This window comes from Tripterygium wilfordii, chromosome 7 (genome assembly GCF_013401445.1).
Source record: "Tripterygium wilfordii isolate XIE 37 chromosome 7, ASM1340144v1, whole genome shotgun sequence".
In the NCBI taxonomy this organism is placed as follows: domain Eukaryota; kingdom Viridiplantae; phylum Streptophyta; class Magnoliopsida; order Celastrales; family Celastraceae; genus Tripterygium; species Tripterygium wilfordii.
In genome coordinates, this window is record NC_052238.1 from 341,727 (window position 1) to 358,794 (window position 17,068).

Genomic DNA, 17,068 nt, shown 5'->3' on the forward strand with positions numbered 1-17,068 from the left:
CTTGGTCATGGCAAAATAGCCCATCAAATCTGCTTTTGAGGATTGATGGGCCTTCATTCTAACTTAATTTATTCTGGGCTTCGACCGGCAATCCTTGCAGATTCACTACCAAGCAGAGCATGTAGTGGGCCAATATAAAGTGAACTCTCCAAGATCTCTTAGGATATGCTTACCAGTCAAAAACTCAAAATTACACCAATTTTCCAAGTAAAACAATATCCGACCAAAGAAATACATATCTCATTTCTCTTGGTAAACAAGTTGAGTTGATTTACGAGAGAACAAATAGACTACTACGAGCAAAATTAGTAAATCTTGATAGTTAGTACCTCAAAAAATGGGGAATAATGAGCTTTTAAAGTTAGAAAAACAAAGCAGCGTAGAAGAGTTGATTCCAAGTATCAGGCAATCCAGGGAGGCACCAGTGGACGCAATCAGCGTATCTGCCAGGGTTAGCTCTCTGTTGGGGGCTCAAATCGCCACTGTATATTGAGGGATGCCCATCTTTTCTTACCGCAGAAAGCATTGTAATGTCTAACAGATAAGTAGGAACTGTCATGTCCCTAAGCACTGCATCCACCACCCTCGTCTGCTCTATGTACTCTCCTGGGTATGTCGTTCCGCTCATTGGTGAGGTCTCTCCATAGCAATTCTTCGCTGAAGTAATCGTTGTTGGCCCTGCACTCCACTCGCTTGGACTGGTAAAATAATTTTAAGAATTCAGGACTAAATTTGAAATCAGAAGGAGCCAACAATGGGCCCACAGAACCTTCTAAACGAGGCCACATTGGACAGAATTTTTAGTGCTTGGAGCCGTCAATCTAGTGGACCAATAATGCAGCCCATATTTAAGGGTGGTAAAACCATGTTCGGTTGGGATGACCGAATTTTGTCTGATCCGGATTAAATCAAATTCAGAGACAAGTTATATGTTCAAAATTCGGCCTAAACACAAAATTTAGGTTCAGTTTAAACCGTGTTCGGATCCAAATATAGAAATCTTTTTCGATTTACTTATCCGGACCCTAACTCATATTAGATTATCATTTGATTTACTTGTTCGGATTTAAACCAATCCGGGTTTGATCAAATTAGAATCCAAGCATATGAATATTTCATAAACACGTGATGCTATCTAACCCGAAACCTTTTTTTTTTTGTCACCCCTACCTATATTGTTGTGTGTGTGTGCGCACGCACGTCTAGGGAGAGAAGAGAGACGTACTTGTTATGTGTAGGAGAGATGGAGAGGAAGAAAACTTTGGTTCTGGTGCTGTCAACGTTGGAATCAACCCAATTGGCCCATGTCCTCAGTCCTTTCTCCATTGCAACCAGTCGATCCATGTCCTGGTAATATGTCCCTCCTGATTCCATGTATTCCCACCTGCCCATTTTATTGTTACCAGGATCACACTCATAATAATTGCACTTTCAAGCAAACAGAGTCTTAAATAAGGTAGGAATATTGTGACTTATTTACCCTTGGGAAGATCCTTTGTGGTTCCACCAATGACCGGTGTTAAAGGAAAGGAGGTCGACTCCTCTCCAAGCGTTGCCATTCTGTGATATGTCCTCCAGCTTTAGAACTCTCTTTCCTCCCTCCACATCTATGTCCACCAAATACGGTGCTTTGTAATATGATACAGTCACTCCATAATCCTGAACCCAAAAGCAAAAGAATTCATTGACCTTCACAGTAGCAGCCAGAGACTTACAGCCTTTTGTGGGCCAAAACAGTTGTAATCAACTGGAAAAGCGCCCACTTGGGTTGGGTCCAGCCAAGAATAACATCTCTGCTGATGAATCCAACAAACTTTTTCTGCCCTTTCACATATATTTTCATTGAGCCGTCGGTGATTGGTTGAAGATCGTCAATTATTTTCCGGCATTGTTTTACAGCAACTAAGATAAATTTTCCCAGGAAAGAAGTGAAATTCTTTTTTGCTTCTGTTGTTGTGACTGAAGATTAGATTCGGGAAAAAGTAAAGCATCGGAGAGGGAAATTTGTTTTCGGACAATGAAGAACAGAAAAGACGCTTGAAACCAAACGCCGCCTCTAAAAGTTTCAGATTCGGAGTCGGAAAGCTATAATCTAAAAGCAGAGAGACAAAAATGAACTGACCAAGAACTTAAAGGTTGAGAGAGGTTCTCCCCTGCTCAACTGCGTCGAAGTCGACGGCGCCGTCGTTGAAATCAAACAAATGAACGACTCCCATTGGTCCCGACCGAGAGAGTCGCCAACGAACATCACAGTTTTCCCTCTCATTCTCTCCAAAAACTCATGGCCATTGAACCTACAACCACGAAAATGCTAATCAAAGTAGTCAGAGCAAGTCATATACTATTAAACCTGACATCCAATATTCTCATTCGGAGTTAAACATGCTTAGCAGTAATACCTCGGCATCTCGCAGTTCAGAGGAGCCCATCGGTACCGGAGGTAACCCGAATCGGGTCGTCCGTACATCTGGCAATTGAATTCCGGGGAGATGATCTGACAGTCCGAGTACTGGTACAGAGGATACGAATCGTCACGAACCCAAGTTCCGGTAAAAAGAGAACAGGAGCTACGGTTGGTCTGGAACATCGGCCGGGTTTTGTGGTGGTTGTGGCTATGGTGGTTTTTCAAGCTCAGTAGAAGAGCTGAAGAGGCCATCTGGGTTTGTAGCAAGATAGAGCAGATAATGCTTAACAAGAAGCTACGAAACCCAGATGAAGCCGCCATTGATGAACTGCTGCAACTCCTCATGAAGATTGGAAAATTAAAAAGCACGGACTGAGAGAGAGGGAGAGGGTTTTTGTTTGTTTTGGGGTTTGGTTTTTTCGTAGGCATGTGAAGATGTCCCCGAGAAGGGTCACTAGTTTTTTACTACTTCTTTTATAAAACGATGCTCTTTGTGAGCTTTTTTCCTATGTATCTTAATTTTGAAGGTTAGGGTTCCCTAATTTTATAAGGCTGCCCTTGACTTGAAGCTTATGAAATAAAATGAAAATGAGCATATACTTGGTTAGAAATGATCTTTTGATTCTAATTTACTAACGTTATGCACGACTTCCAATGCGTGAAAATTATCTTTAGATGGCATGGCATCCTTGAGTGTCTGATATCTAAACAAAATATGGGGTGGGGAAAGAGTTTGGGAGCGGGACTTTTACATGCATTTTATAATGTACATAGTCCCACAGCCAATCGTCCTCCAATCCATCACTCTGCACAGTCCCAAAAGTGAAGTAAATTTTCAAAATTCTCCAATACTGACCAGACATGACACTGTTAAGATTTAAGAACATCGTAGTATCTCATTTCTGTTTAAAATTTTTTGCAAACAGAATCACGATCCTCTACAACAATAGATACGGACAACCATCAAGAGAGAACTCAATCATCCATGCCATGAAAGCAATGTAAGAACCAAGAGAAACAACAATTATTTTAGTCAATCATCTATGTACCAGTGGCTATAGTTTGCTAAACTAAAGAATTCCTTACCAGATTTCCACCAAGTGCTACCATATCATGCTGCACCAATTGTCACCACTTGCTGTCAGAAGAAGTGACATTCTTAAGAAACCATCAACACAATCTCAAACCTTAAGGAGACCCTAAAAAACAAAGGAGAGCTAACAACAGATGGACCAATCTTGGCGTCACAACAAGAACAGGAAAAATTATTTCTTTCTTATCCTTTTGGGTGTCCGGCTGGGGGGTGGGGGACCTTAACCATTACCTCAGAGCGTGACGGACCGTGGTGGTTCAAAACATTAGCCTTCTGCTTGTATCTGGCTCTACTAAGTTTATTCCCAGATTTCGTGAATGAAGCTTCAATTCTGAGGAATGATCTATATGCATAGCATAAACACATCAGATTTTGAGACCCCGTGATAGAGTCGTGCCCATACACGCTGCACCTAAGGCCCAACCGACACCCACCCATATGGGCCGACTGTACCCAAGGCCTCCCAGCCCATACTAGAAAACATTGGGTACTAAGGGAGGCCCATACCTCCCCCTATAAACATCTTAGCTCCCATATCTTTCGATGTGGGACAATCCTATCAATACCCTCCCCTTCAAGACCAACGCCCACGTTGGTCGAGCACCATGGCCGGCCACTCTGGCAGGCGCACCCCCGTTGGTCGAGCACCATGACCGGCCACTCCGCAGGCACGGTCCCAAGTTGAAGGCACAACAGGATCATGCTTCGATACCATTGATAGAGTCGTGCCCATACACGCTCAGCACCCAAGGCCCAACCGACACCCACCCATATGGGCCGGCTGTACCCAAGGCCTCCCAGCCCATACTAGAAAACCTTGGGTACTAAGAGAGATCCATACCTCCCCCTATAAACAACATCTTAGCTCCCATATCTTTCGATGTGGGACAATCCTATCACCCCACCCATATTCTTCCTCTGTACAAAAGAGAAACTCATAGAGCTTATAGAGAAAATTTTGAGACACCATGCTGATTTAATCTGCAAAAATAATTAGTTGCATCTCCCTGAAGTCCAGAATAAGGGTTAGTAACTTAATAACAAAGCCTGTGCAAGTTAGAGGAAACTCAGCTTGAACCATTTAATATCTTTCTTCGCTTGTAGCATAGTAAGTTGCCTTTAGCACCATCCAATCTTTCCTTTTCAAATCTTGTTGAACCACAAATAGGATCACTAAATTCCTTCTTTTTCGAGGTTGTATCCTCAACCAAGCATTCAAGACCAAACTTGGCAGGGAATGGTTCACATTCGAGATGAGATGGTTGCTTCACCTGCAATATGAAACAGACCGAACAAGGCACATGTTAGAATGTACATAGAAATTCTTCCACGTGAAAGTGTAGGGAAGAATTTCACATATGAAATGATGCAATGGAAAATTTTGATATACCATAACAACCAATTGGTCCTCACCAACCCAACTGCTATTGGCTGCAACAGAACTGGCATAAATCACAACGGTCAGTAAAAGGACCAACTGTTCCTAGTACATTAATTCACAAAAGAAAATCAATATTATGCTGAATTATGATCATGTATAAGGGGAAAAAAAAATTTATCATACATGAGAAGCTCATCTTTAAAACGGAGGCAACATTCGCAAGGAGAATATAGACTGCCTTGGAAGGGATGCATTCCCCCATGACTTCAACAAAGACCGTAAACATAAAAAAGCACCCTTTTGAGAGCATTCAAGCGATAACTTAAAGAAATGTCAATGCTCAGTTGTTAGAGTCTATAGTGAAAAGCACTATGCACCACTTTTACATCAGGCAGAGCAAGGAAGGCAGGTAAACATTCCAATTAAAATGTAGTCAGGTTTATTAATCATCTACATCTCCATAATAATCTTTCTAAATTATGAAAAACTTTGAAAATGATTGTTATCTATCATGTAGCTATCAAAGTTTAGTGTGATTGTTCTACAAACCTTTGAATTCAATTAATCATGATTACATGCATTAATTTATGCCACCAAGTCCTATGAGATTGATTTTCCACACAGTGAAAATCTTGAGACTTCCATATTGTGGTTTCAGACATTTTTCTTTTGGATTTTGTCTTTCACTTTTCTATTTAAAGAAAGTAAGCAATGGGACATACCCCTTCAGTCCTTGGTCCACAATTCCACTTTCATCAATTTGTTCTGCTTGGAGGACATCGGAAGTGGAACTGGACCCATCAAAATCAATATTATCACGCTGCCCACATTCATTGTTGCAAAGCGAAGGTTGGGATGCTGCAAAATCGCAATGATTGTGAACCATGGATTGCCTTGAATCTACCGAAGGGATATTTACTAGATGCTTCTGGCACATGACTGTCTCCTGGAAGTCCAGAAAAGTGTAATCTACAAACTGTAATCTCTCAGAATTCATCATCTTTGAGAACCTAAATTTAGTAGTCCATGTGTTCAGCACACTAGGAACAGCAGGCAAAACGAGCCTCTCTACTCCTAACTTCATGAGCATCTGAGAGGAACAAAAGTGTGATAGTAAGCAGAAAATAAAAGAATTAGACCTTTCCTGCATAACCGAGAAAACTATCATACATGAAAACCACCATTCTATTTATAATCCGATCCACCTTCCGAAAGAGGACGTTTATTGACTGAAATCACAAGTGTGAGAGTTACAAAAAAAAGAAGCACAATACAGATCCTGGGAGTGCAGAAGTTTGAATCAAACAAATGATAAATGACGCAGATGCAGGAGCACACTTGGCAATGACACAAATAATTTGACGTAACAGTCACATTTTAACAACGTAAATGCTCAAACCAGTAAACCTTTCAATGGTACTTATTTTAGTCCCCAACCCCAAATATGAAAAGCAAACAAAAGAAAACTTACAAGCATGCAAAAAGATACACAGTCCATTACCTTTTCAAGCTCGTTCATCAATATGCGACACATTCCAAGTCGACGATATTGGAACCTGGTGCCGACAAGAGGCACTTCTGCTACCTTCGCTCCGTGCACCCTTGAACAGGAAAAATAAAATTCAGATCGCCTAGTTTGTCAAAGCATGAACAATAACATCTTAACAAAAGATTATTCGATAGATTGTCTTTGTACTAAATGGGAGAAACTTCTATGATGCTCACCTAACTGTTGCTGCAGTAATCAATTCATCATTCCTCTCTAAAAGTACAGTGTAGAACCCTCGGAAATTCAGACGGTTAAGCTCTGACCTGCAAAGTTACAGATTTCAGCAAAGATAGATTTCAGAAATCAGCAGGTGTCAACTCCTCATTCGGATAAGAATAATAACATACGCATTAGAAATTTAGGATTCCCATAAGAGAATAGAAAACCCCACATTCATCCACATTAAGCAAGTTGATATGAACTTCTGAAGGCAAAAACATCATTTCCCTTTAAAAGGAGGTAATAAAAGTGGACATCCCGGGAGCAAACCAAGTGCAGCGATTTGAATTTCAACATAATTAATTTTCTAAAAACTTCATTTTGGTTTCCGAAAGGTTAAATGTTTATAGCAATAATTCTAAAAATCAGAACACATTATTGCTCTCATAAATGAGATTGACGATGTGTTTACTTTAGATAACATTAACAAAAATAAATGATGAAGTAGGAAGGCCCATAGTTCACAAGGCAAATTTTGCAAATTCTTTGAACTACATTCCATTACACAAGATTACAAACCACTAATAATATGTGATGAAGTTGTGATTTGTGAAGATAAGTTAAACAAGGATGTTCTCACCATCTACTGAAAATAACATCTTCAACAAGATCTCTCCCAGTGTATGGCTCTTTAACAGTCTCGAAGCACTCATGCATCACACCAAGAGCAACATTGAGTTTGCTGTAGTTCTCGATCATTTCATCACAATCGGAAGCATCGGGTCCATCAACACCAGATCGCATAAACTTTAATATTGTCCAAGTAAGGTTGTTCACGCCAACTGGAATTGGCCTTCCCAGAAGCTTGTAAAGGCCCAAGGATATCTGTAATAATAACAAAATCATACGTAAGCAACATATAAACCAAATTTATGTTCATTCAATATAGAACTTAGATACAAGCTATTGCATTAACGAATTGAGTACCCTAACAACTGTCAATGATTAGACTAATTTTAAAAGAAATTAATTAATTACAAGTTGAAGCAACTGCACGAAACAATATGCAGTATTAAATCTGTTTAAAAGCTTTGTTTTCTGCAAGTCATACACAAGTATCCACTTCTGAAGGTAAGTGGAATTTTCCTAAAACAATCAAACTTTGCCATGTAGATATTAGGAATGCCATGCTTTATCTAGCAAGTATGGAGGAAGAATTTGATGAGATTGTGAAACGAGAGCATATAATAAATTTTTTTAGCAAAAGAACAGCTTTCTCTTATTATTTAATCATTCTCATCAGGGACAAACATGCTAAATTTGTAGTCTAAAAATAATATTTAGAATAGCAGAACACCAGGATTTTTGAGGCTTTTATTGATGACATTGCAAGTATGAATGCATAAAGCAACTTCAAATTTCAATGCTTGTGCCTTCACTTTTTATAGAAACACCAGGACTGCACTCTTCTTTCACATAAGTGAGGAAAAAAAAAGCCAAAATAGCATTTATTCTATCTTCCCTCGTGTGGCTACACATCCAACGGAAAATTCGCATCGCATTGCTACGACATGCATTCAATCTCTGACACAAATAAATGATAAAAACAATACTTATCAACAAATAAATCCCTTCGAAATGAATTGAAAATAAACAATGAAGGTGAGTTGGACGTACCTCTTCACATTTTATGCTGCAAAACCAGCTTGTTTCAAGATAGCGCTCAGACATATTGCCTCTGTTTTCAACGCACCCAACATGATCTGCATATAGCAGACACAGAGTATGTCAGAAACACTAAAGATCTGTGCCAAAACTTCAAGCAGTAATCCCTTCGGGGACAACTGATAAAAAACTTCAAACAGAGACAAACTAACTTACATTTACGCTCACATTGAGTGCAACTAATTACTTTACTACACATAGAATGCTCAGCGTCCTCCTTGAATTTACTTAGCCCGCATATTCTACAGCAGCAGGATGGGCAAAACCAATCACCACCTGGAACAACCTATGAAGTGAACAGAAGAAAACGAAAAAAAAAAAGTTCAACATAATAACCCAAAAATGCCAATCATAATCTTGACAATAAACAAACATCAATTCATAATCAGCATCGAAATGTCAAAATACCTTCAAACCAAGACAACCCTTATGGAACGAGGATGGACACCGATCACATAGAATCAGATCACCACCATAGTGACAAACAGAACATATATGGTCATTCTCGCCTTGATGGAAACTGTCCTCCAACCCCTGACATGGATCTGCAGTTTTTTTCATCTTATTACCATTTTTTATTTGCAACTGGCAATCTAGTAGAGACCTGCCATCTTCCAAAAAGATACAGGCAGATGGTTTATGACGACTGCTGCCCGCATGAGCTTCAAAGCCACTAAGAGTATATACCTTCATGCAACAATTACACTTGATCCCATTTCTAGTTATTCGTCCCACTTTCATTGGGCGTTGGTCCTTTCTGCCACGGTAATATACTTTTGTTCTTGGCAGCACCACATTATGGTCTATCAACCAAGACAGTACTGTCCGAGCACCATGATAGGAAGAACTTGGATTGAGAGCCTGCTGAACTCTTTTGCTTGATCTTAGTATTCGGGTTGGATGACTACCTTTCATTTTATCTCTTCCTCCTGATGAAGCTCCAGATATTTCTTCCCTTCTCAGCTTTGGGAGTCTAGAATTTTGCGCCCGTGGCAGTCTTTCGGCTTGTTTATCAGTATACGCATTGCATTTGGTGACTTGCCCATTTATACAGTCTTTGCAGGCAACTCGGAGTGAATTATATGTTTTTCCGCTAGGCGATATATAATTCAGCTCACGTTTCATTTTCTTGTTTTTGTACTGAAATCTCCATCCTAGGGCAGAGAGATGCTTCCTTGCTTTTAATATCATATTCCTTTTCTCTTCTGTACTTATCTTGTCCTTGTCGTCATTCCTTTGCCCACACTCATACCAGTCTATAACAGCTTGAGGGCAACATTCAGCTTCAACAAGAAGCCCATCCGAATGAGAAGAAACAATCAGTTTAGTGCCAGAGGTTTGATCCTGATTCTGTGCTGGCTCTGGCTGAGTAATAAGTGAACAGATATAATCATCAGGGAGAGTAGGCAAACTTCTCTGGCCACGTTGGAAGGCTGGAGAAAGAGTCTCTGTAGTAGATTCACTTAATTCAAGGCAAATCTGACGAAGGGAATAGTAGGCCTTCCCAAGAGGAGAGGTGTAACACAGTCTGCTATTGTTTCTGTAATCTCTCTTGTACTCAATATTCCATCCAAGATATTTAAGATGTTTCCTGATCTTCTCCCATAAAGTTGGATGACCACGTTTGTTTCCCATGCGTACATATTGGGCCATGGCATCTGGACAGAACTCTGCGTCATGAACTATTTCAAGGTTAGCAGATTGCCATTTTTGACTTCTTCTGTTCTTTGAAACTGTATACTTCCCATTTATCTCACTGGATTCGGAACTAAGAACTGCTTCAGAATCATCTGCAGAAGAGGGTGATACTGATAAATCAAGAGGTAAAATGCTAGGTTTGTCACCCAGTGTCCTCAAGTTGATGTTCATGGGACTCTCAAGAGTCTTGACTGGTACCAAATGCAGAGAGTCAGTCAAATCCAGCACAGGACTAAAGTTAGGTTCTACAGTTGATTTAGAATACTCCAACTGCAAGGGGGCTTCTTGCTCCTTGCCTCCTTCAAGGCCTGAGTCACGGAAGAAATGGCTCACAGCAATCTCAAGGTTATCATTATAAACCTCCAAAAGCAACTCTTCCCATAAAGATCTCTCCGCAGTAGAAGCCCACTCCTTAATCTTCTCAAAGCCCTCTTTTTCTCGAAAGTCATACCAAATCTGTTTTGCAGAAACAGGAAGAAACTGATCCTGCTCATATTTCTTGATCAACTCAAGAAACAACCAGGTCCCACGTTGCCGCCAATTCCCAGAATCCTCATCCCAATCTTGGGTAATCCGTAAATCATCAATGTCAGCCTTCAATTCATCACCCAAGTCTGGAAAAAAAATCCTCCTCTCCTTTGAACCATCTTCGTGGTCAAATATAACACCTTCCCACCAAGCATCCAGATAACGAACATCTACACACAGTCCATAAGGGAGTCCTGATTTCACTACCCTAAGCAGAGGCGGCAATGGCCTTATGCGTCCACGACAAGTACCCTTCTTCAGTTTGGCCTCACAATCAACGCCTGGCAGAAGTTCAACTAATTGAGTGATACCATCATCTGCTAAAATATCGTCGTATTTGACACTGCTATTTTGTCTACCACATGCAATGAGAATTCCAGAGTGCCATGAACCCAGGAACCCGTCTTCTACACTCCTCACCTACACAAGAGCACTTATTTTAACACAAAATCATTTGAATTTCCCATGACATCACTGAACTTGATATCCTATAGCGTAGTATAACTCGACAACTAACTAATTCAAAAATAATAATTACTAATTTTGAACAAAACCCACAGAGCAATGCGTCTTGGCCAATAAAAGGATACCAATTATCGTTGCAGAAAAACCAATAAGAACAAAAATTAGCCATGCAAGGAGAACAACAATGAGAAAAGCAGTCCAAAAACCTAAAATAAATAGGGAAAAAAAAAGAAGAAAAACCGACAATGTAGCTCCTGATCAAACCAAAAAAAAATAAATCGAAAACCTAAAATTTGAGCCAGAAAACCTAAATCTTGAAATATCGAGAAAAAAAATCGAAGAAGATTAAAAGAAACTATAATTAACGAAAAAAGATAGAGAAAGTGAAAACGAAAACAAAAACAAAAACAAACCCGCATTAGGTCATTACCTCCACGGGGTCGTGAACAGAGAGCTTTCCTCTGCAGCCCATTGTTTTGCGCTTTCTCTTCCTCCATCTGCCAGAACTTTCAGAAGCAGTCGACATGGCTTATTAACGGAGAACTCAAGTAGGACTCTTGCGTTTCTTCGGAGTCTCGTTCTAGCCTAGGTAGTCAAAATTGAAAATACTTGGCCATCAAGTCATCCATTATTTTATACGGCATGGGCCCCTCCGCCAAATCCCAATGAAACAAGAACAACGGTTTTAGATTATATCACAAAAAAAAAAAAAGAGAGATGTTAACCTAATGGTGGCATTGTCAGGGGTTTTTTTTTTTTTATAGGTATCTTAGAGAAGAGAATCCCAATCCCAATAGGAGTGAATTTCGGAAACCCTACCGACGGAATTAAATTATGAGAATTTGTTTCCATCTATTGTATATTAGCAGTTACGTTTGGCGCTGAATTTCCCTAAATTTCAAATTTATTACGATTTTCGCTATTTCTATTCCTAGAGGGTTTGGAATATGTAAAAAAAAAAACAAATAATTATTAACAATTTATAATTAAAAGAGTTTTTTTTTTTTTTTTTGAAAAGAACACATTTCATTAAGAAACAAATAGGGAGAGTCTCCAGCAATTATATGAATAAGAAACCCTAGGATATTCCCAATCCAAACACTATTTTCACGACTATTTAAGGCTTTCTTGGTCAAAGTATCAGCAACACTATTTGCTGTGCGTTTAACATGACTACAAGCTACGTCCGAGAAAAGATTTAGCGGGTCTTTAGCTTTTTTGATGCACAATCCACTCTCGAAAAGATCAACTACTGCAGTTGTTAGAGCAGAAATGACCAGTAGAGAGTCCCCTTCCAGTACAAAAGATTAGAGCTTAAGACTTAATGGCAAACTTCAAGGCTTCCTGGACTGCCAAACTTTCCATAAACAGAGGGGAAACGTGAGCATATATGAAAACCATTCGAGAAGCCACATGATCACCCCTTTCATCTCTAACAATCATGCCTAATCCCACCTTACCATCCTTTAACGCTGCATTGAAATTGATCTTCACCAAGGAACGCGGAGGAGGACTCCACCTTGTTGGGGTAGGTGTGGTCGACCGGGGGTTGGGGGAAGTAACTAGTTGGGCATTCTGGTACTCAATAAATATTCTCTCTACTTGCCTGCCCACTTCTTCTGGTTTTCCCGTTATATTGTGGTGGATGGCATGATTCCTCATATTCCAAATCTGCCCGATACAAGCCACACATCTAATGAATTCCTCTTTGCTAAGGACCTGAACCACAAAACTCAGCCAATGAAAAATTGGAGGCTCCAGTAGTAATGAATGGACTAAACAAAGACATTGGTATTTTGTTGTTATTTGTCAACGTGACGCCATGGGCAAAGGCTGAATGAAATCAGTGTTCATGTCCATGCTTCGGGGCACCTTCGCTCTGTGATTGTCACACACTTGCTAATTGACACCAACAACTAGATAATATAAATTTTGACTATAAAATCGTCAAATATTATTAGTATCGTACATCATATGTTTTATTCTGCTGGTGAATAAAGCAATCTTAATTGACCTGCATCACGCCTCAAAAGTTGACAATGAGTGTGTTAGGAATGGGCTTGACAAGAATAATACACTTGCCCTGCTTTTGGACTTAAAGCCCGGGGCAATATGGAAAGCACGAAGCCACTGCGTGCTCATGCCTTCCTGGATACCCATTACCCCCAATCCCCCATACGGCATGTTTGTTGGGCTCAGAAAGACAAAACCGTTCATAGACCAGCCTTTAAGTTATCCATATCGGGTCTACTTACTTGCTGCCATGTGGGCCGAGCCCATGTATTAGTTAATAACTGTTGCTTTTCCTTTTTTTTGATATTCGAAAAAAATTCAAAACTTGTTGACTTTCCTTCAATTGATATGAAGCTACTAATTAATACAGTAATTAATTAATTGTTAGATAATGATATCTCCTCTGAATCTTCAGACGATGGTTGGTTTTGTCTAATTGGTTCTTGTACTTTTAGGTCAAAGAATTGGCAGCTAGTGGTGCCAACAACTTTTGTTTTATGTTATGGATAATGATAGTGATTAATTCAAAGATTAGACGGTAAACCATGCCTTTTTTTCCCCTCCAGAACGAAACTATGGTTGCCTAACCCACTTATTTCATAGTCTCTTGTGCAATGAGATATTTGTGGTGGAGAAATTAATAGTACAAAACGGAAGATTTGATTCAAGAGACATTTTATTACCTCAATTAAATCCATTTACATTTGAAATTTACGAAACTATAATTATTATTTTTTTAATACAAATATTTTTTATCCTAATATATTTTAGGAGACGTTACATTTTTTATCACTGAATAGATTTAATTAACCAAACTTGATGCATGTGATTGAGTCTCATGCTGTTGCCATCTTTTCAAGAGAGTTCTTGATACCTTTTATATGGAAATGTCAACTCATTTTCCATGTAAAAATCGAGTCTTTGATCTTTTTCTTATAATCAATCTTTAAGATCTGATATATCTTGTCTTAGCATATACTATATATTAACAGGAAAAAATAAGAGTAAGCCTTCCATGCCTTTCTGGTAAAGGAAGCCACAGCAACACGGTTGACTTTGGAAAAATGGACGGCTCTCAGATACACTCAAAGGCAAATCTTACTCATATTGGTGAACATGTAACGCACCACGATTTGCTGAATGTCAACTCCCACTTTCAACAACCTTTTGCCATGTGTCAGGTCAAAAAAATCAACGTCTATAAGCAACGGCGGGCGGAGGATTAAAAGTTAGGGTGGGGAAAATTTTGTAGGGGATTTTTTTTTGTTATTCATCAATTATGTTTTTAAATATATGGAAAATAATACTAAAAATCAAAATATTATAAAATAGGAGTAAGTAATAATTGAAAGTTGATTTATAAATGTTGTAGACGATTTTTTATATTTTGAAATTGTTTTATAATAATCTCATTTAGAATAGTATCAAAAATATATTTATTGTATACACAATTAAAAAACATTTAACCATTGATCGTCCATTCGATTTCGAATCCTGATAATCTTTAAGGAATAAAATAATCTCTCTATAGTAGCAATTGTGATTGGTAGAATCAATTAATTGGATAACATATTTTTGAAAACTTTTTTTTTTTCTTCCAATTTGTAAACCCATCAACAATAAAAGAATCGTCACCCCTTGATATTCAATTTCTCTTTTGAAAAGATAACAACAAAGGCAAAAGACAATATATATATCTTTATTTGTATTGTACTCCATCCAAAATACTACAAAATAGGGTAGGCAAAACAAAAGTACTGTTAATATAAAAAAAAATAAAAATTAACATAGTTATTTTGTTTTTTTTTTCAAACTCAGGGTGGGCAATTGCCCACCCTTGACTATATGTACATCCGCCCTTGTCTATAAGTAGGTACTGTGATGGCCATTTTTTGTTCCGCATCACAGAGTTTCTCTGGAGAGACCGAGAAAGGGAGAGATGAGTTTGGGCGTTCGATTGTGCTTGTTTTTATTGCTCGCACTGTCTGTAGTCTCCTCTGCTAGCGACACCCTTGTTTCAGGTACTATATTCCTCTGATTTTCCCGACTGCCATGCTTTCTTTTATATTGATAGACCATTAGTTTGAGTCTACAAGTTCTATATATACTAATTACTAGCGTTCTCTATCTGCACGAAGTTCCGATAAAACAAGAAAGAAAATGAAGGAAAAATCTGGTCTAACATTACACGCAAGAAAATATTGTAGACTCTGTGGAACTGTAAATCTGAAATCTTCAAGATCTCCGCCGTTCACGGCCCAGTCAAAGGTTATAATTAAAATGTTCTATTGGGATTATTGCAGGGCCTGCAATAAAACAGCTGGACTCCACGTACATGTTCATCTTAATTTCCACGAACTCACGATGTTTTGTCCCATAAGGAACAACCTTGTCAACTTGTCATTCATCAAACCTTTATTTAAATAAACCAATTGTGCTGAACTGCTGATGTCAAGTGAGAAATTACTTCATAGTACTCTTGAATGATATTTGAGTCATTTATTTTTTTGGTATTTCTTGTTCGATCGTAAATTATTCTGCAAATAGCACGCAATTCATAAACTAATTTTATGATATTTTGAGAGATTTGATTATAAGAAGTAAACATTTTAAGCTTAATTGGGCATATATGGCTGTAGATGTGACTCGCGTTGACTAAATATCACAGGCAATAAAATGGCTTTGTCCGTCGTTGAACCTGCTGGAAGGTCTTTGAGGGTGATCGTCAAAGACTACGATGACCCGTCTGCGAACCGCGGCCACGATCCTCCACAAAGCGGCAAAGTCGATGGCCGTGGTGGTGGAAAAGGCGATGGTCTTGGCGGCGGCAGAGGTGGTGTCGGTGGAGGGAGAGGATGAGTTATATCCAAGATTTTTTTTAAAAAAAAAAAAAGTATCCCTAGCATATGTATTATATATATCATAAAACTCCCTGCTGGGAGTCGGTGCTTACTGTTTACAGAACTAATTAATATTGTTATTATCTTATATTTTACTCCAACATATTGTATATTTGTTTTTTGGTGATCGATCTTACATTGTTCTCACATCCATTCACTCACTGTTGTAATTATTCTAATTTCTAACTGAGATATTCTCACATCTCGTTTCCAGTAATTAGTATTAAGAATTTCATATTTCTTGAAATTTTTTTAATGCGAAACATACTAATGAACAAAAGACATTGTGTTGGAAAATACGAGGAACAAATAAATATCTAGCATTTTGAAATAATAAAAAAGGAACCTTCGCGTGAAAATGTCCTCATTTGTTTTCTCAAATGCCTGCAATGGATAACATTACCCTTTCCCTGGCCTTAGCACTTCAATTAAAAAATTGTAGTGAATATCCCACTTGTTATAAAATAATTAGTTTCAATTGATCAAGCGTGTTAATTCAATGTTGTTGCCTTCCAATTCCTCACGTCCGTTGGTGTTTTATAACTACTTTAGGACCCAAATGAAAGATTAATGTGATAATTATAACTTTAAGTTATACATTTAGAAAAACATTGCCCCTTATTGGATTTGTGCATGCATTTGTACGATTTATAGTCATTCTATTCCTAAAAAATTCTGAAAATATAAAATTTATATATAACGATTAACGGTGAAACTAAATATCACTTCACCTATTGCTTGTTTTTATTCTAACAATGTCAGGTCATTCTCTATTCATATATGCATTTTGACTTTATAAAAAAAAAATACAACTTGACATCATATAAGTCATATATGGGAATTTGAGATTCTAAAATTCAAGAAAAATAATAGAGCCGCGTGCAATTAATTTGGTCCAAACAAAATTCTTCATTTCATTTTCCATATATAGGATGTATCAAAAAAATTAAAGCTAGCAAGCATTGCTCGCAAGTCAATTGATGATGCAGATATATATACGCTATATATGGAATAATAATTAATGAGGGCAATGATGACGCCAACCATACATTGCATGTTATAAAAAGAAACATAGAAGTAACATGACTGATAGTTTCAAAGGTAGGTAGCTAGAGAGGGGGAAGCGATCGAAATGGGGCTCAAACTTTTGTTC

At 38.3% G+C, this 17,068-nt stretch overlaps 3 protein-coding genes across 4 annotated transcripts; 1 reads left to right on the forward strand and 2 right to left on the reverse strand.

Annotated features, from left to right (window-relative positions):
• Nucleotides 1-156: 156 nt before the first annotated feature.
• On the reverse strand, nucleotides 157-3,874 carry LOC120002351 (protein PMR5-like). 2 transcript variants are annotated; one of them, XM_038851076.1, is made up of 6 exons: nucleotides 3,491-3,874; nucleotides 2,400-3,210; nucleotides 2,123-2,294; nucleotides 1,481-1,659; nucleotides 1,226-1,384; nucleotides 157-698 (listed from the first exon to the last, which is right to left on the reverse strand). In XM_038851076.1, the coding sequence occupies exons 2-6, from the start codon at nucleotides 2,831-2,833 to the stop codon at nucleotides 362-364; spliced, it is 1,281 nt and encodes a 426-aa protein (XP_038707004.1). In that variant the 5' UTR covers nucleotides 2,834-3,210; nucleotides 3,491-3,874; the 3' UTR covers nucleotides 157-361. The 2 variants fall into 2 exon arrangements, with proteins under 2 accessions (XP_038707004.1, XP_038707005.1); XM_038851077.1 differs by having other exon boundaries at nucleotides 157-678; nucleotides 2,400-3,874.
• A 527-nt stretch (nucleotides 3,875-4,401) lies between these two features.
• On the reverse strand, nucleotides 4,402-11,619 carry LOC120002350. The gene is made up of 10 exons (XM_038851075.1): nucleotides 11,433-11,619; nucleotides 8,720-10,957; nucleotides 8,468-8,597; nucleotides 8,264-8,349; nucleotides 7,227-7,471; nucleotides 6,604-6,690; nucleotides 6,380-6,479; nucleotides 5,601-5,968; nucleotides 4,888-4,939; nucleotides 4,402-4,768 (listed from the first exon to the last, which is right to left on the reverse strand). The coding sequence occupies exons 1-10, from the start codon at nucleotides 11,526-11,528 to the stop codon at nucleotides 4,565-4,567; spliced, it is 3,606 nt and encodes a 1,201-aa protein (XP_038707003.1). The 5' UTR covers nucleotides 11,529-11,619; the 3' UTR covers nucleotides 4,402-4,564.
• A 3,261-nt stretch (nucleotides 11,620-14,880) lies between these two features.
• LOC120002779 (protein PSY2-like) lies at nucleotides 14,881-16,051 on the forward strand. Its single transcript, XM_038851592.1, has 2 exons — nucleotides 14,881-15,036; nucleotides 15,684-16,051. Exons 1-2 carry the CDS (start codon nucleotides 14,955-14,957, stop codon nucleotides 15,872-15,874), a joined length of 273 nt encoding a protein of 90 aa, XP_038707520.1. The 5' UTR covers nucleotides 14,881-14,954; the 3' UTR covers nucleotides 15,875-16,051.
• Nucleotides 16,052-17,068: the final 1,017 nt, after the last annotated feature.

Bases quoted from the DNA above. Each gene is read 5' to 3' on its own strand.
- LOC120002351 (XM_038851076.1), bottom strand. From the start codon at position 2,833: ATGCCTACGAAAAAACCAAACCCCAAAACAAACAAAAACCCTCTCCCT. The intron at 1,660-2,122 runs GTCAGTTCATTT...TTTTGGGTTCAG, and splicing joins TCTCAACCTTTAAGTTCTTG to GATTATGGAGTGACTGTATC. The intron at 1,385-1,480 runs GTAAATAAGTCA...TAAAATGGGCAG, and splicing joins CACAAAGGATCTTCCCAAGG to GTGGGAATACATGGAATCAG.
- LOC120002350 (XM_038851075.1), bottom strand. From the start codon at position 11,528: ATGTCGACTGCTTCTGAAAGTTCTGGCAGATGGAGGAAGAGAAAGCGC. The intron at 8,598-8,719 runs GTATTTTGACAT...TTCACTTCATAG, and splicing joins AGGGTTGTCTTGGTTTGAAG to GTTGTTCCAGGTGGTGATTG. The intron at 5,969-6,379 runs GTAATGGACTGT...TGTTCCTCTCAG, and splicing joins TGATGAACGAGCTTGAAAAG to ATGCTCATGAAGTTAGGAGT.
- LOC120002779 (XM_038851592.1), top strand. From the start codon at position 14,955: ATGAGTTTGGGCGTTCGATTGTGCTTGTTTTTATTGCTCGCACTGTCT. The intron at 15,037-15,683 runs GTACTATATTCC...TAAATATCACAG, and splicing joins TAGCGACACCCTTGTTTCAG to GCAATAAAATGGCTTTGTCC.